Raw genomic sequence first — 16,539 nt, 5'->3', positions numbered from 1 at the left:
AAAAAATTCTGCTCTATATGTGTAATATGAATCGATATGCACTCTGCTGTCATATACAACAAATTAGAATAAATTTAAAAAAGAGAAAACAGAAAAAAATTAAAAACAAGACACATGAGGTGTTCAACAAACTCCACTTAAAAACCAAACCAAACAAGCAACAATAATAAAACGCACACACACACACACCACAAAAAAAAAAAAACAAACCCCTCCCCCCCCAAAAAAAAACAGGTTAAAGTAAAATAAGGAAGAAAGGAAAGAAAATAATACCCCACTCTACCAAATCAAATATCTCTAGACATTTGAAATGACAAGCAGAATCTGGAGAATTTGTGATATTTTTCTTCAGTTTCCTAACACATTTTTGTTTATTGACAGTAAGATAGAGATTTGAGAATGCTTGGGAGTTAATGCATGAAGCTATAAATATAACCCATATTTATTGAGTAAGTATTATATGCTTAAAACTCTGACCATTACTTTATATCATTATACTAACTAATCCACACAATTACCTTCTGGATAAGAAAATAACATTGAACCCATTTCATAGATAGAAAACCGAGTTGTAAAGAGACTAAATTACTTACCCAAAGCCACATAAGCTTTAAAACAATGTTTTTTGGAATGTATTAAAGACTATCCATATCAGAATCATGTAGAGGTGTTTGTTAAAAACAGGGCTATGTCTCCTCAGCCTTCAAACCAAGAACCATCAGTATTTGTGATGTAATATTTCCATGTTTTAACAAACAAACTAATTTGGAAGGTGGAGAATTATGTTCATAAATTGTATGCCCACTAGTTAGAGAAGGAAACTGTGGGAAAGAAGGGCAATTTTTACTTGTTATCCTGTTAAATGGTACCTGACCACATACTCCATAAATACTTCCTGAGTTATTCAGCAAAAACCAAACATAAGCCTCTTATGGAGGGGGGAAGAATAGATAAAACACTTTCACGTGTTTCTTCTGCCTTCTAATCTCTGGGCCTTGTTAAGAAGCATTTCCTCATTTATGAACACCAGGGGATTTTGCGTCAACTTTGTTTTTTTGCATTGAGTTTGATCAGGAGTGGACTTAAAATAGTAACGATATTTGTACACTTGTTGTACTGATTAAAGAGTTTTCTAAATATCTATGTCACATAATACACAGCATACAGTTTCTTGTGAGCTCTATTAAGTGAGATCCAGACTTCCCTGTTCACTGTATTTGGTACTAATTATAGAACAGTGAACAGGGAAGTCATGGTCTCTGCTTCATAGAGTTTCTGGTATAGTTAAAACTATTAAGTTCATCTTAGGTTGTAGAATGGTGAGGTATATTAGCTGGGTAATATCTCATTTTAAATATGAAAAAATGGAAATTAAGGAGGTTGCATGGCTATACTTTAGTTAAGGGACCACATTATCTAAATTTTCTCCTTATTCCACATTTAGTATTATTTCTAATACCTTATGCTGTGTTTCTAACGTAGATATTTTGTACAGCTTAAGTCAACTAAGAGCTAATTTTCTTGTCCAAATTTCAATTAATATGTGTGTATCTGAAGATGCAGTGAGTCATGGTATGTTCAGATAATTAGGAATGCAATACAGGAAGAAAAAATTAGTGGAAAATAGAGCAACTGATATGCAGATGATCAACTCACATGTTGGCTTCTGGATATGCAAAGAAGGGACTAGGCAAGTGGTGTTGGAAGTAAAAATAATATAAAAATGACTCCAAGGGGAAGAAAAGGAGAAATGAGCAATTTTGTGGCTATAGATTCTTCATCCAAATCTTTTATTATACAACCACCACTTCTCTGATATCTGTCCATCATTTTACATTAAAGCAGTTGTTCCACCTTTGCCAAGCCAGCCTTCTTCTCACACATTAAATAATGTCTGTCCTTACAGAAGGCAGGGCGGATTTTCCCATTGTGAAAATAAGCACAATTCATGTTTTCTGTTTCATCTCCAGAAAGATCAAGCCTGTGAATAAAAAAGGGTAGAGTGCATGCCTTTGAAAAATGAATAAATAATCAAAAGTCAAACCCTGGGTGCAAAACACTGTTGCACAAGCTGGAGACGACAGGAAAAATGTAAAAACAAAAGCAGCAGCAGCAACAAAGCCCCCAACATTCTCACCATTGAGAAACTTCACCCCTGCTTGAGAATACAAGGTATGTACATTTGAAAAGCCCAGTAGAAATTTTATAATGCATAAGATAAAGATGAAGTGAACACTAACTTTAATGGCAGTGCAGAGAAAGGATGGTTATGGTTCTGATGTGATGAGCAAAGGCTTTACCTATCAGATCAGTACTGAAGGAAGGCTAGGATTCAGATAAGCAGGGAGGACATGGGAGATCCTAGAGTGCAAGCTGCACAAGATGGGAATAGGCTCAGGGAAAAGAAAGTTGATTGAATATTTTTGAACTGAGGACTTAGTTATTGATCTACAAGAGCACATAGATCTACAAGAGCACACTGCATTGTATTTGCCCTTTAACTTGTCTATACCCCTTGCCAGACTGCTTATTATGAGGAGATGAGGAATATATATTTACTAGTTTATTTGCCAAATATCTGTGGATGTGTCAGGTGTCAAAAAGTTGTTCAAGATACTGAGGACAGAATGGTAAATAAAAACAAAGATCCTCTCTTCTCTTGGGGCTCTTATATGACACAATGGAACATTGGTAAAAAGCCTACAAACAGGTAGACAAGAAAATTGAACAGTGACAAGAATTATGAAGATACACAACAATGAAAGTATGATGGACTGTGTAGACATGGGTTGGAGGGAGACTAAATTAGTTCAGGTAATTAGAATTGATTTCACCAAACAAGTTATGCTGAGAGTCGACTCAAAAGGGGTACCCAAACCTGAACTTGTGGAGGAAGAGCATTCTAGAAGAAAAACCAGCAGATACAATGGCCTTCAGTCATTTCCTCAAAGAAATCAAACTAACAAAACAAAAAACTCTAAAACAAAACCAAGTTTCACTTGTCAGAAGAATAGAGAGAATGCTACTTTGCCTATGATATTGTGACTGAGGCAGCCAGTGACAGGAGATAAAGCCCAAGGTCTAGAAGAGGCTTGTTGTAGTTATGATGTTCTGGTCTCTTTCCCAAAGTAAAGACTTAGTAAATATATGTTAAAAACTTGATTAATAATTTAAATAATGATCAGATTGCAAAAACTTTTGTTATCAGTTTAAATTTGAATTGGAGAGAGACTTCAATTTGTATACACAGGATGAACAAAATGGGCTGAAATTAGAAATTGGAGAACCAAGATGTTCACTCATCTTTCAATGCAATTAGGCCATTTGCCTGGATTTTCTGTGGAAGGATGGCAACTCATTACATGAACATGAGAATTGCTTGTGACCTCCAGTGTACCTGATCCTTGGAGGCTCCTAGGATACAGACTAGGCGAAATGACACTGAAAATCAACAGAATCATCAAGTTAATAACTGTCAACTATAAAATAATGAGGGTGATTATTTGTGTCTAAAAATATGTGAAGAGAATCAGATCAAGCTTAACACACACACACACACACACACACACACACACACACACACACTGTTCCAAAGGTTAAGTCAGACAGAAATGAATGAGGAAAATACTAAGAATACAGGTGAACTATGACTTAGATAAAAATAGAATGAGATGGACGGAAAAATAGAATTGTCTTATTATCAGTGTTCTCCGGTTAAGAGTAAGTAGGTTATCAATGACTCAGCTGCTGCTTAGAAAACTCATAGTAGGGTATAGAGACATATCTCAATTTTCAATAACTTGTATTCAAGAGGAAATGGTTTCCCAGAATGAATGTTTCTAGTAGTGTCTTCTGTTCAAGTGTTCAGTGACTTACATATTTTTGGAGAATATGGAACCATCTTCCCACATCCAGACCTTGTTAGAATTCTGATTGGATAATCCAACCCAACGAATTAAAACGGTCCTGGCTTTGATATACTCCTATTGTAAACACAAATGAATATAAAATGTTCAGAATATACCCACAACTCTTCATAATAGCAGAGACAAAGCTTAATAATAAGACCTTGCACAAAATGTTAGATTATATGTCTGTGTTAGTATGAATGGATTCTATTTAGCATTTAGAATTGTACCAAATTGAGTTGTTTCATAATATGAAAAGACTTCTAGGACATAGGAAAACTAGTCACTGAAAGCTGATGTTCTAGTCTTTCTATGTCTTTATAATCTTTGGTTATATTTTCCATCAATTGAAGATTGGAGTTCCAAATGGACTAGAACATATGATTCAAATGTGAAGAATGGCAAACAACTAGAGGAAGAACACAAAAAGAAATGCATTGTTGATGAGATTTTTAGTACCTAGAATTCAACTCTACCTGCTTTGGTTTTACCACTTATCATACATAAAGAATTTTAATTTGTTTTAGTTGACTGGGAGAATCAAATGTTTATGACATCTTTCTAAAAGGGATTTATGAATTACATGCATCAAACCTTTCCTGATTTACTTTTTTCTACTCAATAATTTTTACTATCATTCTATATACTGAGTATATTTGTTTTATTTACTTTCTGTTGTTCCAACTAGAATACATACTCCTGGAGATTAGGGATTTTTTTGTCTCTTTTTAAAAAATGCATGGTCAAGGTCCTGGAACAGTTCCAGTATATATTTGTTGAACCAGTGAATGAATGGGCAGTCAATCAATTGAACCAAATTAAAAGGTGTATACTCTCATGCCTCCCAGAATAACAGGTGGGAATTCATTTTTGGAAAAAGAAAGTAATTTGAGTTTCTTGACAGATATGTGACTCAGTATGACATTCCATGGAGATATTGTGTAAATGTCATTCTTATTGTTTATTTATGAAAGTCTGAGCCATCCATAAACTTTCTGATGATATCTGTTTTTTTTTTCTTTAAAATATATCCACAGTAGCTGCTTCACTATAGGACCTGATGGATAATTCTACTTCAAATTCAGTATTTATTTTTTTCTCATAAATTATATTACTTCTTTTAGGTATAAATATTCACCCTGCCATCACCCTAGAGTAACAAGATTCAGTACACATATATCTCCAATTAATCTCTTTAGAAGTTGAGATTTCCTATTTTGCCTGAATGGAATGAAAAGTTTATTTAGTTGATTATATTCTCTGTGAGTCTGAGCTTACAGAAAGAGTAAGTAGATGGTGCAACAAGTTAGAGTAACAGGGAACACTAGTGGTGGGGAACATCCCTGGCTGACTCTTCTAGTTAGATCCACTGTGCACTTTAGTCTTCAGGAAGGTACAAGTCAATTTTACTGACCAACTATAGTGATTCTGAGGAACATGACTAGATTGAATATTTGAACTCTGTAACTTTTATTGAGCTTGACAAGTTTCTTTGATTATTACAAACATGAGAAAATGTTAAAAAGAAAGAAACAGGTCATATATTACAGGTTTTTTCCCCTTTATGCTTCCAACATATTTAACATCAGAATTTTCTTACCAGAATGTTCTGGCTGGCAATCTTCACAAGAGTTGCATTCATATCCATGCAGTACTGTTTACTCTCTTCCCACGTCAAGTTTTGCCTGAAGAATCCATAGCAGTTATTTCCGTAATACCTCCATTTTGTGTCACAAGGGCTGCATTTATGGTCTGAAGGAGAAACCAAGTATAGGGACCTCTTCATTCTACATGTCGCTTACATTTTCCCCATGTTCATTATTTACTGTTTATCTCATGACTCCCTTTGGTTACCATCACAGAAATGTTCTAGGAGTTGGGGAGAGGAAGAGGTTTTCAAATCATACTTACAGAAACTGCCCTTTTGCTTTTGTTCTAATTGTTTTATTAAATTTTGACAGAAGTTCTTTGCTAATTGTTGTAGAGTTCCTGATAGATTTTCTTTTTCAGCTTGTAGGTACTTTTGCTGTGTGACAGCTAGATTTAAAAAAAAATTACATAAAATTATAATTTGTAGTCAGGATCATAAAGGTGATGCAAGGATCTTTCCATTAATTTCCACTTCTATAGAATGACCAGTATATGAAGAGATTATTTGATACATATGAATATATGAAAAAGGATAAGAGTAAAGGAGAATATAAAGAACAAAGTAAGAAATATGAAAAAGATATGTCAGTGCTATCCAGAAGAATAAGTTAATTATTTGAAGGAGATAGTCACAAAGAAGAAAATCCCATGATCAAATAATACGCCAAAGCAGTTGTCTGACATTTCCTTGAATACAAATTTCAGAGCAGACATCATAGAGGTCATAGAGTGACCCCATTTATTTTCTGTTCTTCATGTAATACCAAAATATTAACTTATTTAAGGATGTATATTTATTTATTATTATGCTTAAAATAACTGTGGGTATTCACATAGATAAAACATGATAAATGAAAACTTCTAAAACCACTTATAAAAATAAATATACAAACAAGTAATAACTACACAACCTACAATGTGACATTGTAGGGCCCTTAGATTTACAGGAAGAGAAAGCCAATTATTTCAGTAAGTGAAATAGCAAGGAAGATATTTCAGGAAGGGGGAATAGATAGAACAAACTTTCAAACAGGGAGAATTCAGATTTATTTATGAAATTAAGAAAACTCTGGGTTGGCTGGGTCTTAGGATATGTATGATAGGAAAGCTGAAAGTTTCAAAAGATAGTTTGGATCCACACTAAGGAAGATCTTAAGGGCCAGTTTTGAATTCTGAAAGTAATTATGATTAATGAGAGAATTTTAAAAGTAATTTTAATCAGAAGTAAAGGTCAAAGTTCTCCTTCATTTGGAATATAGTGGCAGCTACGCATAGGCTGATTGGAGGAGTGCAACAAATAGACAATAGTGACAAGAAGCTGAGCAGCATAAAACAGGACCTTTAGGTATTGCCTTTCTCAGATCAGATCTTTGGCAAAATTCAATACTTACACATGATCCCCAAAGCCACCAGCCCAACAACCATCCCCATGGACAAGATCAGCAGAACCAAAGCCATCACACGCCACCAAGGAGAGGAAGTGGGGTCAGCTGTAGGCAAACAACAAAGACATCAGGGAGCACGATGGTCCTTCCACCCCCACATGCCTTCTCAGGATTTTCCAGTCTCACAAAGGGCCAAGACAAAGGAACTTGCCTTTGTTCCTTTCGTGATCATGGATAATAAGCACAACCCACTCCACACCACACATCCATCTGCATTCCCAATGGATTCTCTCTTTCTAAGCCAAAACATATCTGGCTGTTAAGATCTCATGTAGTTTGTCTTTTTGTTGTTGTTGTTGTTGTTGTTGTGTGTGCCACCCACATAAATAGTTACTTTAATAAGCAACAACCATACTGACATTCAGAAAATGGAATTTTCAAACATTACGTTTCTTTATCTCCTTGGTTTCTGTGCCTTCCAGTACTAAATTCTAGAGCCTTAAAATAATGTTCCCTGCTTGTATCTTTGCTGTTTATATTCTAAATATGTCCATATAAGCCTTTGTAGACATTATTCAAACACTTCAGAGAAAGAACATCATTCAGGAAAAGATGAAGTACAACTATACATGCTATCACAGGTAGCAAAGAGAAAATAGGATTGACCTGTTTCACTAATTAATTTCCTTGTGGAGGGCTCCCTACATTCTTACCTGAGGAGAGAGGTGGCTTTCTAGATTTAATATTCAAAGTGATGTAGCCGTCTTCATCCTGCATGGTTGCCCCTGGACTGCAAGTGAGCTCAGAGTTTCAATGACTTTGTGAAATGCAGCGTTCCCTTTTTTTACAATCCCAGAGTCTGCAGGCTGTGATCCTCCTCTCCGTGGTTGGGGGGTAGAACCGTGTGAGTTGGGACACATGGTTTTTGTTTTGGTTTGGTTTGTTTTTCCAGGAAGCCCTTTCATGGCTGTTCTGAGATACGTGGACCTTGAACATGAAAACACAAAAATAATAACAACTGTGGTAAAGGAGTAGATGTAGTATTTGTTTCCTGTTTCCTTATCTTCAATCCTGAATGAGGAGAGATTCCCTCATGTGTATCCTTTCAAAGAACAAAAGTTTATGTTTCATCTTAACCCTATGAACCCTTAAATCATATTGCTTAAATGAACCAATTTTTGATGAAAATTCATAGGTGAAAATATCCCCAGATATATAGTCTATCCCACTGTGGGAAGCAAGTCTAATATTATTTGAAATTATATGGAGCTAAATTAGATGTTCATAGTCTTATGTTGGAAGGAAGCCTGACTAATTATGACTAGAATTCATCTAAATTCTTGCATCTTTTATAAATAGGTTTTTCAAAAATTTGAGGACTCTGTAGGCCTCATATTACTTAGGTTTAGACATTGAAGGAAAATAACAAAGTGAAATAACACAAAGTTAGTGACTTGATATAATTCCCTTTACTGATGTTTATACTTTAAAGTGAATTTCCTGGAATAAAAATAGTCTGAATTGAATGACATCATTTCATTTCTATCATGGTAGTGCTTAGATAAACACATTTGGGAAAGTATGGTTTCCTAATGCCCTTTACATCATAATACAGTATTCATTCCTCACATTTAACTTCATAGATAGACTTTTAAATGATTATTTAGCTTATATTGAAAGTAGTTATAAGAACAAATATACAAAATTGGCTGATATATTGCAGGAATATTCTTGAGAATGTTGTCTGTTTTGCCTTTAGGGTAGCTCTTACATAATTTTAAAACTGATGCTTTTGTTAACTCCACTGCCAGTAAAGTGTTCCTTTAGAGTTGACTAGTAGCATTTATCTTATAAATGATCTTATTTTTATTTTTCTCCTTATTTAATAAAATCTTAGACTTTATTTTTTAGTGCAATAATGACATGGGATCTTGTGGCAGGTAAAATTTTGCTTGCTAATATTACCTTTAATATATCTTAGTATACACTTCACTTTGAAATCTTCACCAATTCACTTAAAATACTCATATTTTAACATTTATCTCCCTATACACCTCAAATTATTTTAAGAATGATGTGAAGACTACACAAAACAAATATGAAAGGCATTCCTGATTTTGGAAAACCAAATTTAGTATAATCCAATATTTTTACCATAAACCAATCCTTCATTTAAAAAAACCCTCATTTACTTTAAATAAATGTGAATTTTGATAAAAGTACTATAAATTGAATTTCTTATATCCCCAATATGGTGTTTGTTAATGAGTTCTTAGTTAAAATATTCAATGATTTCCAACCATAAGAAGGATAAATTCAGACTGTCATCTCAGCAAATACCTACAGCTATTTCTGTTTGTGTAACTTTTGTTTCACCTAAAGTGGCTCCTCCTCTTCTTCACAGTGCTTGGTGAGCTGGACTCCCAGAAAAGCCTAAGAAGAGCTGGACCCTTCTGGTTTCTTCTGCCCACATACACTAATGCACCAACGCTCAAAGCTGTTTTTATTTTGTTTCACTTTTTTAAAAATATAAACCTCCTTTTGTGCTCTTTCTCTTATTGCCTTACTTTAGTGTTTTTCTTAATTATGTATAAAAATATTAAAAAAAACATTTGAATAAATAATTCTGACTTAAGAGAATAAAATGGGGATGGAGGTAATAATTCAAAGAATACATTTTCAGTAAAGTTTTACATGTTCTCTTAGTAACCAAATAGGTAACTTCTAAAAATTTAATCATTTTAATTTAATTGAATGTATAGCTGTGGCATCAGAGGATATTTAGGAAACATTTTAGATTTTATACACATTTTCTTCTTCATTAATATAAACTTTAAGAAGGAATTAAACATAACAATTGTTTGCTTTGTTGAGATTTCTTATTTTCTGAGTCCTGGGCAATTGGTTTAATGTGAAAGTGACTAATTTATTCTTGGAAACCACCAGGACTGTAGGAGTCTTACTTCTTACTTCTTGATCCATTAGTGTATGGAACTATATATTTAGCATCAGAAGAAGATATATATGAAATAGGTTAACAGATTATAATAAAGTTTCTTTTTTGCTCTAAATTTCCTTTTTTTTTCTTTCTTTCTCATTGTAATTTGTCTTTTTTTTTTTGCCTTTGATAATTCCAGCTGTGGTCTGATAATCTTCTGTCTAGATCTAATGTTCTATAAAATAAATATGCCTTTATTTGCAATCTTCGTCCCCTCACCATCATGACTCTGGGTGTTAGAAACACAGAGCATAATTACAGGGTCAAAAAAGCCTCTGATAACATTTAGTCTTAATTTTGCTCTACCCTGCCACATATCCTATAAATAGAAGCTGAGTTACTCAGCAAAAATTAAGCAGAGACATGCAGGAAAAAGAGATAGATATGACAAAATTTTCTTCTTCCTTTTACAAGTCCAGAGGCTTTGGTAGTATCTCTTAACCATCCTACAAAGTCTTTTCTTAGTATATCTTATTTTGGCTTGAATATTTATCTCTTTTCTATTTTCTTTGTTTAGAAGACAGTACCTTTAAAAAAGTGTTCTTTATTCCAAATTTCCTGATGAATCTTAAATTTGGAAGAACATGTTTTAATCTATTTTACGTAGTTTAGAGATTGAGGCACTTTAGCATGAATTATCCTTTATATTTAAATCAAACATTTAATTAATATTGATTAGGTTCCTGACACTGAAACAGGTGTTTAATAGTTATGGAAAAAGCCATGATATTGATCATGGAGCACAGTCTTGAAATTTAAATATGTAATCTTCATTTTTTAACATTTAGAACATCTTCCTCCAGCCCAATATACACAAGCTCATATTCTTTTACCTCTTTTTTAAAACACTGTCACACAGACAGTAATCTTAAATATTTAATTCTTTTTCTTTTTTGGCAGTGCTCTGGATTGAATTCATGGTATGTGCATTCCAGGAAAGTACTCTACCACTGACTTACATCCCCACTCACATATTTAAATTGTTTTTTAAATCCCTGGAAAGATATATACTCTATAGCTCTAAACTAGTAACTGACATTCAATTACCACCCAATAAATACTTATTAAGACACTGGGATCAGAACAAGGAGATATTGGTATAATAACAAAGTGAAATATTTGAATGGATAGCATTGTGGATAGGACCAATCAATATTCAAGGAAGGCTAGTGGATGTGAAAAAGACACAGTCAAGAAAATGATGTTGATTACTATAAGAATCGTTAATTGTCTCTAAACTGAAAAATAAAAGGAACATTCTACAATTGGTTCTCTCTATGTATAGACTTTTTCGTGTATACCCCTTTTAAGCTGAGTTTTGAGTCCTTTTATCAGTGATATCCTGTTTCCTCTCTCAGCCCTCTGCATTACATTTGTTTTTCTTTGTGTGTGTGGGTACTGGGAATTGAACCTAAGGGTACTCTACTACTGAGCTATATCCTCAGTCCTGTTTATTCTGAGAAAGCATTTGGCTAAGTTGCTCAAGTAGCCTTGAACTTGTGATCCTCCTAAAAAAAAATGGAATGAGCTTCATTAAAAATTATTGAATTGAATAGTAACTAATCGACAACTATGGAAGAGTGTTTTGTTAGACATAGTTGAGAAAATGAAGAAAAGATGTACTAGACTGCATCCATATCACTAAACTTGTCCTACATATGCATAGAAAACTTACGTAAGTAAAAAGTTAAATGACAATCAAATGGAATAAAGTGTATATAAGGAAAGGTAAAGATTTGCATACAAATAAAAAGGAGAGGGGAATGTTTATCAAGCAAGGAAAATAGCTGAGTAAAAAAGTTGGGAAATTTGAGTAAACATGATGTAACTGATGAAAAGCATATCTGAATTGAGGATTCATATCCCAGTATATTGAGATATAAAACATTGCACTTTGCTATGAAAATTGCTATAAAACTTAAATGGCAGGAATAATTGGTCAATTATTTGAACATAATTTTTTTCAACACTGTGGATGTCTCAGGCACTGCTGTTTTCAGAGTATCAAGTGGTCACTGATACATTATTTGTGCTCTTCTTAAAGAGTAATGAGTACAGACAGTAAAAAAAGTAAAGAAAGCAAAGAGCAAGATAATGTCACATCATGATAAGTGCTATGCTTTGAAGGAAAATCAATTGAGCTAATAGAGCTTGACTGGTAAGGCTACAGGAAGACCCTGTTGGGCTTACTGGAGGGTTCATTTGGGAAATTACACAGGTTTCTTCCATTTTAAAAGTCATCCAAAATAAACCAGATTTGCTTCTGTTATAATAATTAGATAGATACTTCTAGAAGCAAAGTATGCATATTAAACAATTACCTTTGCAGGTATCTATTTAAATTTCACTAATAAGAAAAATAAACACAGAGGATAAGTAATTTGCCTTTAGTCACAGAGCAAGTATTGATTAGGATTTGAATCAATCAGTGCATTTTTATAGACCTTTATTTGAATCAGGACATCTTTTCCTATTTGGTAAAGACACATTTCCAAAAAAAATTCCATCTTGTGTTCATCCTCTGTCTCCTCCTTGTGGCCACTTTTTTTCTTTCTGCTTTTAATTTATCTTTTGTTTTCTTTGGGTTTTAACATCTCTGCCTTTCATTTCTCCCAATGCTTTTTCATCAATACTTATGAATTAATTCCAATTCTAGCTATTCTCTGGGTACTGACCAATGTAGGCCATTCTTTAGTTTTCTCTGAAACAGGCGTAACACATGGGAATGGGAGACTGTTAAAGAACAGATTGAGGATACAACTTCCCATGGTATAAACTCAGTATTTTTAATGTATTCTGAATCAGTCATACTTCTATATTTCACATCTGTTCTGTTCTGTTCTTCAGTGAATAGTATTCTGATGGATTTAATTCAAGTGAGAGCATCAAAAAAAGTCAAAGGTTATTCCAAGCTTTTGGGTGAGGGACCGCAAGCATGGAGTTCTCATTTACTGAGAATTTATTGAGAGGGGTCATTCACTTTTTGATGTACTAATCTTAAAATTCTATAAAAATAACTAAGCAGATATGCAAAGAATACAGGGAGATATGGGGTCCTAAAGATCAAGCACAGACTTGGAGATAAACATTTAGATATCATCAAGATATGGCTGTTTCATCAAGCCATGCCCCGAGATGGGCTCATCTAGGTGAGCGTAACCAAGTGTTGGGATACAATATTTTGAAATCAGTTAAGGAGGAGTCAGTGAATCTAAAGAAAATAAGAAAACGGTGTCCTGGGGTATAAAATGGTTTAGAGAAGACAGTGTTTTGAGAAAGTTCAATAAAATTGTTATGTCAAATACTGCTTACAGGGTGAGTAAGATAACTGCCAAGAAATACCCATTGGATATTAACAGGGAGGTTAATCCTGACTTTAACAGGACAGGTTTACAGAAATAGTGAGGGGGAAAAACCTGATTAGAAAGGGTTCAGGACAACAGAATAAAATAGACATTATTATTGCTGTGGGTATATACGTGACTGCATGACCAATGTGATTCTGCAACCTGTACACCCAGAAAGATGAGAAATTATATCCCATCTGATTCAAATGTCTGATATGTCAAGATCATTGTACTGTCATGTGTAACTAATTAAAACAAAACAAAAAATAAAATAAAAATTATTTTAAGGGATTCAAAAAGAAAAAAAAAGTGTTCAGGAAAAATAGGAAGAGAAAGCAGAAAAGTAGGAAGAGAAAGCAGGGCCAGAACCCTTTTGTTGTTAAAAGCATTAGAGAAATGGGGTGGTAGTGTGTGTTGAGGGAGGATATACGTGAGGGTTTTTTTTTTAAATTTGTTTGTTTTTTGTTTTTAAAATGGGAGATATTTTATTAAATATGTACATTAAAAAGAGTGAGCCAGTAGAAATGGAAAAATCAATGATTCCAGAGAGAGAAAGAAAGAGAATTATAAATTCAAAATTTCTAAATAGGCAGATAGGATGAATTTTAAAATACAGCTGAAGACAGATGGTAAATAAGAGGTGGTTCAACTTAACTGTTGTTGAAAGGAATAATGCCTTACACACAGACATAAGACGGTTTTTGTGCATTTGGTTGGCAGAGCAGAGGAAACTCTTCTAATTATTTTTTCCCCAAGATAATATTAAAACAGGTCATCAGTTGGATTTGAGGAAAGAGAAAAGAAAGTTGAGAAAGGAAGAGAATTTGTGAATAATCTTCCTGGAGATTAGACCACTTACTCTGATCACAATCACCACTTTCAAGAAAGTGTGGTGCAGATAGGCGTAGACTAAACCAGGCTGCAATTTCTAGATGCTTGTGATGAATGAAGAGATAAGCAACAAGTGGTAGCGGTATGTAAGGAAATGATTATTATAATTGATCCTGATGTGGTCTAAGTCAGGTTAAATAGTCAATAAGTCGTGAGGGATTGATGGCACTGAAAAGGTTATATATGTACAACAATGATGTACATATGTACATCAGTGGATTTGACATCCCAGAGGGTATTAAAGGAGTATGGACTGTCTAGAAGGAGTGGGTTGGAAAAACAGGAGTTGGAGGTCAGAGAGTTGAATACCTAAAATTGAGATAATGGAGAAGGGGTTCTCATGGGAAATGAAATTTTCTAGATTCAGTGCAGCTCTATTCAATAGGACCTTCTTAATGCTGGAGACCTTATATATCTGTGCTGTATGATTTCATAATAAATAGCATCTGTGGTTACTGAGCACGCAACACATGACTAATGTGACTAGGAAAAATAATTTTAAGTTTTAAAAATTTTGATAAATTTAAATTTAAATAGTCATCTGTGCCTAGTGATTATAGTATTGGACAGTGTAGCTCTAGAGTATAATCAACTGTGGGTAGTTGATTTGTGGATATGGATGAGGTTATTGGAGGTAAGTACAAGAACTAAGAACCCACAGTATTGAATTATCATCTACATGGATATTAAAATTACTAAGATCATGAGAGCAATAGAGGTGAGTAGGAGATTTAAGATGGTTGGAAAAATAATAAGGGGATAAGGAAGATTGAGCATTTGATAGATGATTATATCAAGGTGTTTTTTTTTTGAGAATATAACTGATGAAATGAGCTATTGAGATGCTTAAAAAACATACAGTGATTTTCAAAATAATAAAATCATAAGCTAATAATAGATTATTTACCCTTTTAGTACCACAATAGTAGAAAGTACGTAGGAGGTATGACTCATTTTTTTTTTCCTTTTAGAAATAATCATGAGTCAGGTGCAATTATATATCACTCTTTTATCCAAGCATCATTTCCTGTACCATAGCAAGAGGTTGCATACATTCTCAGGGAAATTTAAGGTACATGAAAAATCAGGAAAAATTAGAACAAAATAGTTTGCAAAATTTGGTGAAAATGGAGGAGCAGAGCAGAGACAGATGAACAACTTTCATTTGTTATTTTTATAATCATCTACTTGGTTTAACTTTCTCTCATGTTAATTTTCTCTCTCATTATTTAATTTACCTAGAATGGTAAATAAGAGGATAGATTTATTATTCATTTTCATATATTCTGACAGCAAAGTTCAGTTAATGTATAACATAGAGCCTCCAAACACCTTTTGATTCAACACTCCATTGGTTAAAAAAAAATGAACATGAGCAAGATATGTAAGTACATTAATACTATTGGAGATCATGTACAAATGTTCCTGTTCTTCTTTCCCACGTTGGTAGTGGTTGCTCCCCATTCTGGAGATCTTTTGAGATCATCTCACACAGATATGAACCCTGTGTGGACCACATCACACAGATATAGACCTGGGACATCTTGAATCACTCCCTAGCTATCTGAAAACACAAAACCAATGCCAAATCCTCCCTGAAACATAGCTATTTAATCTTCTCTTGCCTCGTCCAAAGGAAAACTTTAAAGGAGATACCCTTGCTCTTGTGTAGCTCCTAAATATTTTCTGGGATTTTTGTAATTAGTTTCCTATTTGTGCTATGACAAATTATCACAAACTTAGCCACTTAAACAGCACAAGTTTATAATCTTACAGCTTTGTAGGTTAAAAATCTGATACGAGTCTCACTAGACTAAAATGAAGGCTGTTGGCAGGGACAAGCTCCTTTCCGAAGGCTGTGTGGGAGAATCTGCTTCCTTACCTTTCCATCTTCTAGTCAAGATTCTGTGATTCTTAGCTTTCTTCCTTCATTATCACCCAAAGATGCTGTATCTCTCTAACTCTTCTTTATTGTCACACAACTCTGACCACCCTAGAGGTCATCTCCAATTTTTAGGACTTACATAATCAAATTACGTACACTTACGTAATACAGGGTAATTTCTTCCTCTTAAAGGTCCAAAACCTTATTCACATCTGCAATGATAGTTTTGCCATTTGAACTATATTATATTTATAGTGTCTGGGGATGGAACCATAGGCATCCTTAGGGCCTCTTATTATACCTATCAAAGATTCTAAATAATTTATTTTCTTATATATGTTAATAGATTTGTATGAAAAATTGTGGTGAGATTAGAAATAGATGCAGTCATTCAGAAAGACCCCTGTGAGTCTTATGGCTGTTGTGACTAAATAACCCAAGGCATGTCCATTGTGCTATCTTTTCTTGCCTTCTT

At 33.8% G+C, this 16,539-nt stretch overlaps 1 protein-coding gene across 1 annotated transcript; it reads right to left on the bottom strand.

Moving 5' to 3' along the window:
* Positions 1 to 1,809: 1,809 nt before the first annotated feature.
* Positions 1,810 to 16,167, bottom strand: Clec1b (C-type lectin domain family 1 member B). The gene is made up of 7 exons (XM_076852644.1): positions 16,062 to 16,167; positions 7,657 to 7,930; positions 6,950 to 7,048; positions 5,820 to 5,945; positions 5,509 to 5,660; positions 3,877 to 3,983; positions 1,810 to 1,981 (listed from the first exon to the last, which is right to left on the bottom strand). The coding sequence occupies exons 2-7, from the start codon at positions 7,718 to 7,720 to the stop codon at positions 1,837 to 1,839; spliced, it is 693 nt and encodes a 230-aa protein (XP_076708759.1). The 5' UTR covers positions 7,721 to 7,930; positions 16,062 to 16,167; the 3' UTR covers positions 1,810 to 1,836.
* Between the last annotated feature and the right edge of the window lie 372 nt (positions 16,168 to 16,539).

Source organism: Callospermophilus lateralis, chromosome 4, assembly GCF_048772815.1.
Source record: "Callospermophilus lateralis isolate mCalLat2 chromosome 4, mCalLat2.hap1, whole genome shotgun sequence".
Classification (NCBI taxonomy): Eukaryota; Metazoa; Chordata; class Mammalia; order Rodentia; family Sciuridae; genus Callospermophilus; species Callospermophilus lateralis.
This window is presented reverse-complemented; position numbering and strand designations above follow the sequence as displayed.

What these genes read in the sequence shown, in the direction of transcription:
- Clec1b (XM_076852644.1), bottom strand. Translation starts at nt 7,720, where the DNA reads ATGCAGGATGAAGACGGCTACATCACTTTGAATATTAAATCTAGAAAG. An exon ending in AAAGCAAAAGGGCAGTTTCT is followed by an intron (nt 5,661 to 5,819) that starts GTAAGTATGATT and finishes TTTCTCCTTCAG; the next exon opens with ACCATAAATGCAGCCCTTGT. An exon ending in TTGCCAGCCAGAACATTCTG is followed by an intron (nt 3,984 to 5,508) that starts GTAAGAAAATTC and finishes TGTTTACAATAG; the next exon opens with GAGTATATCAAAGCCAGGAC.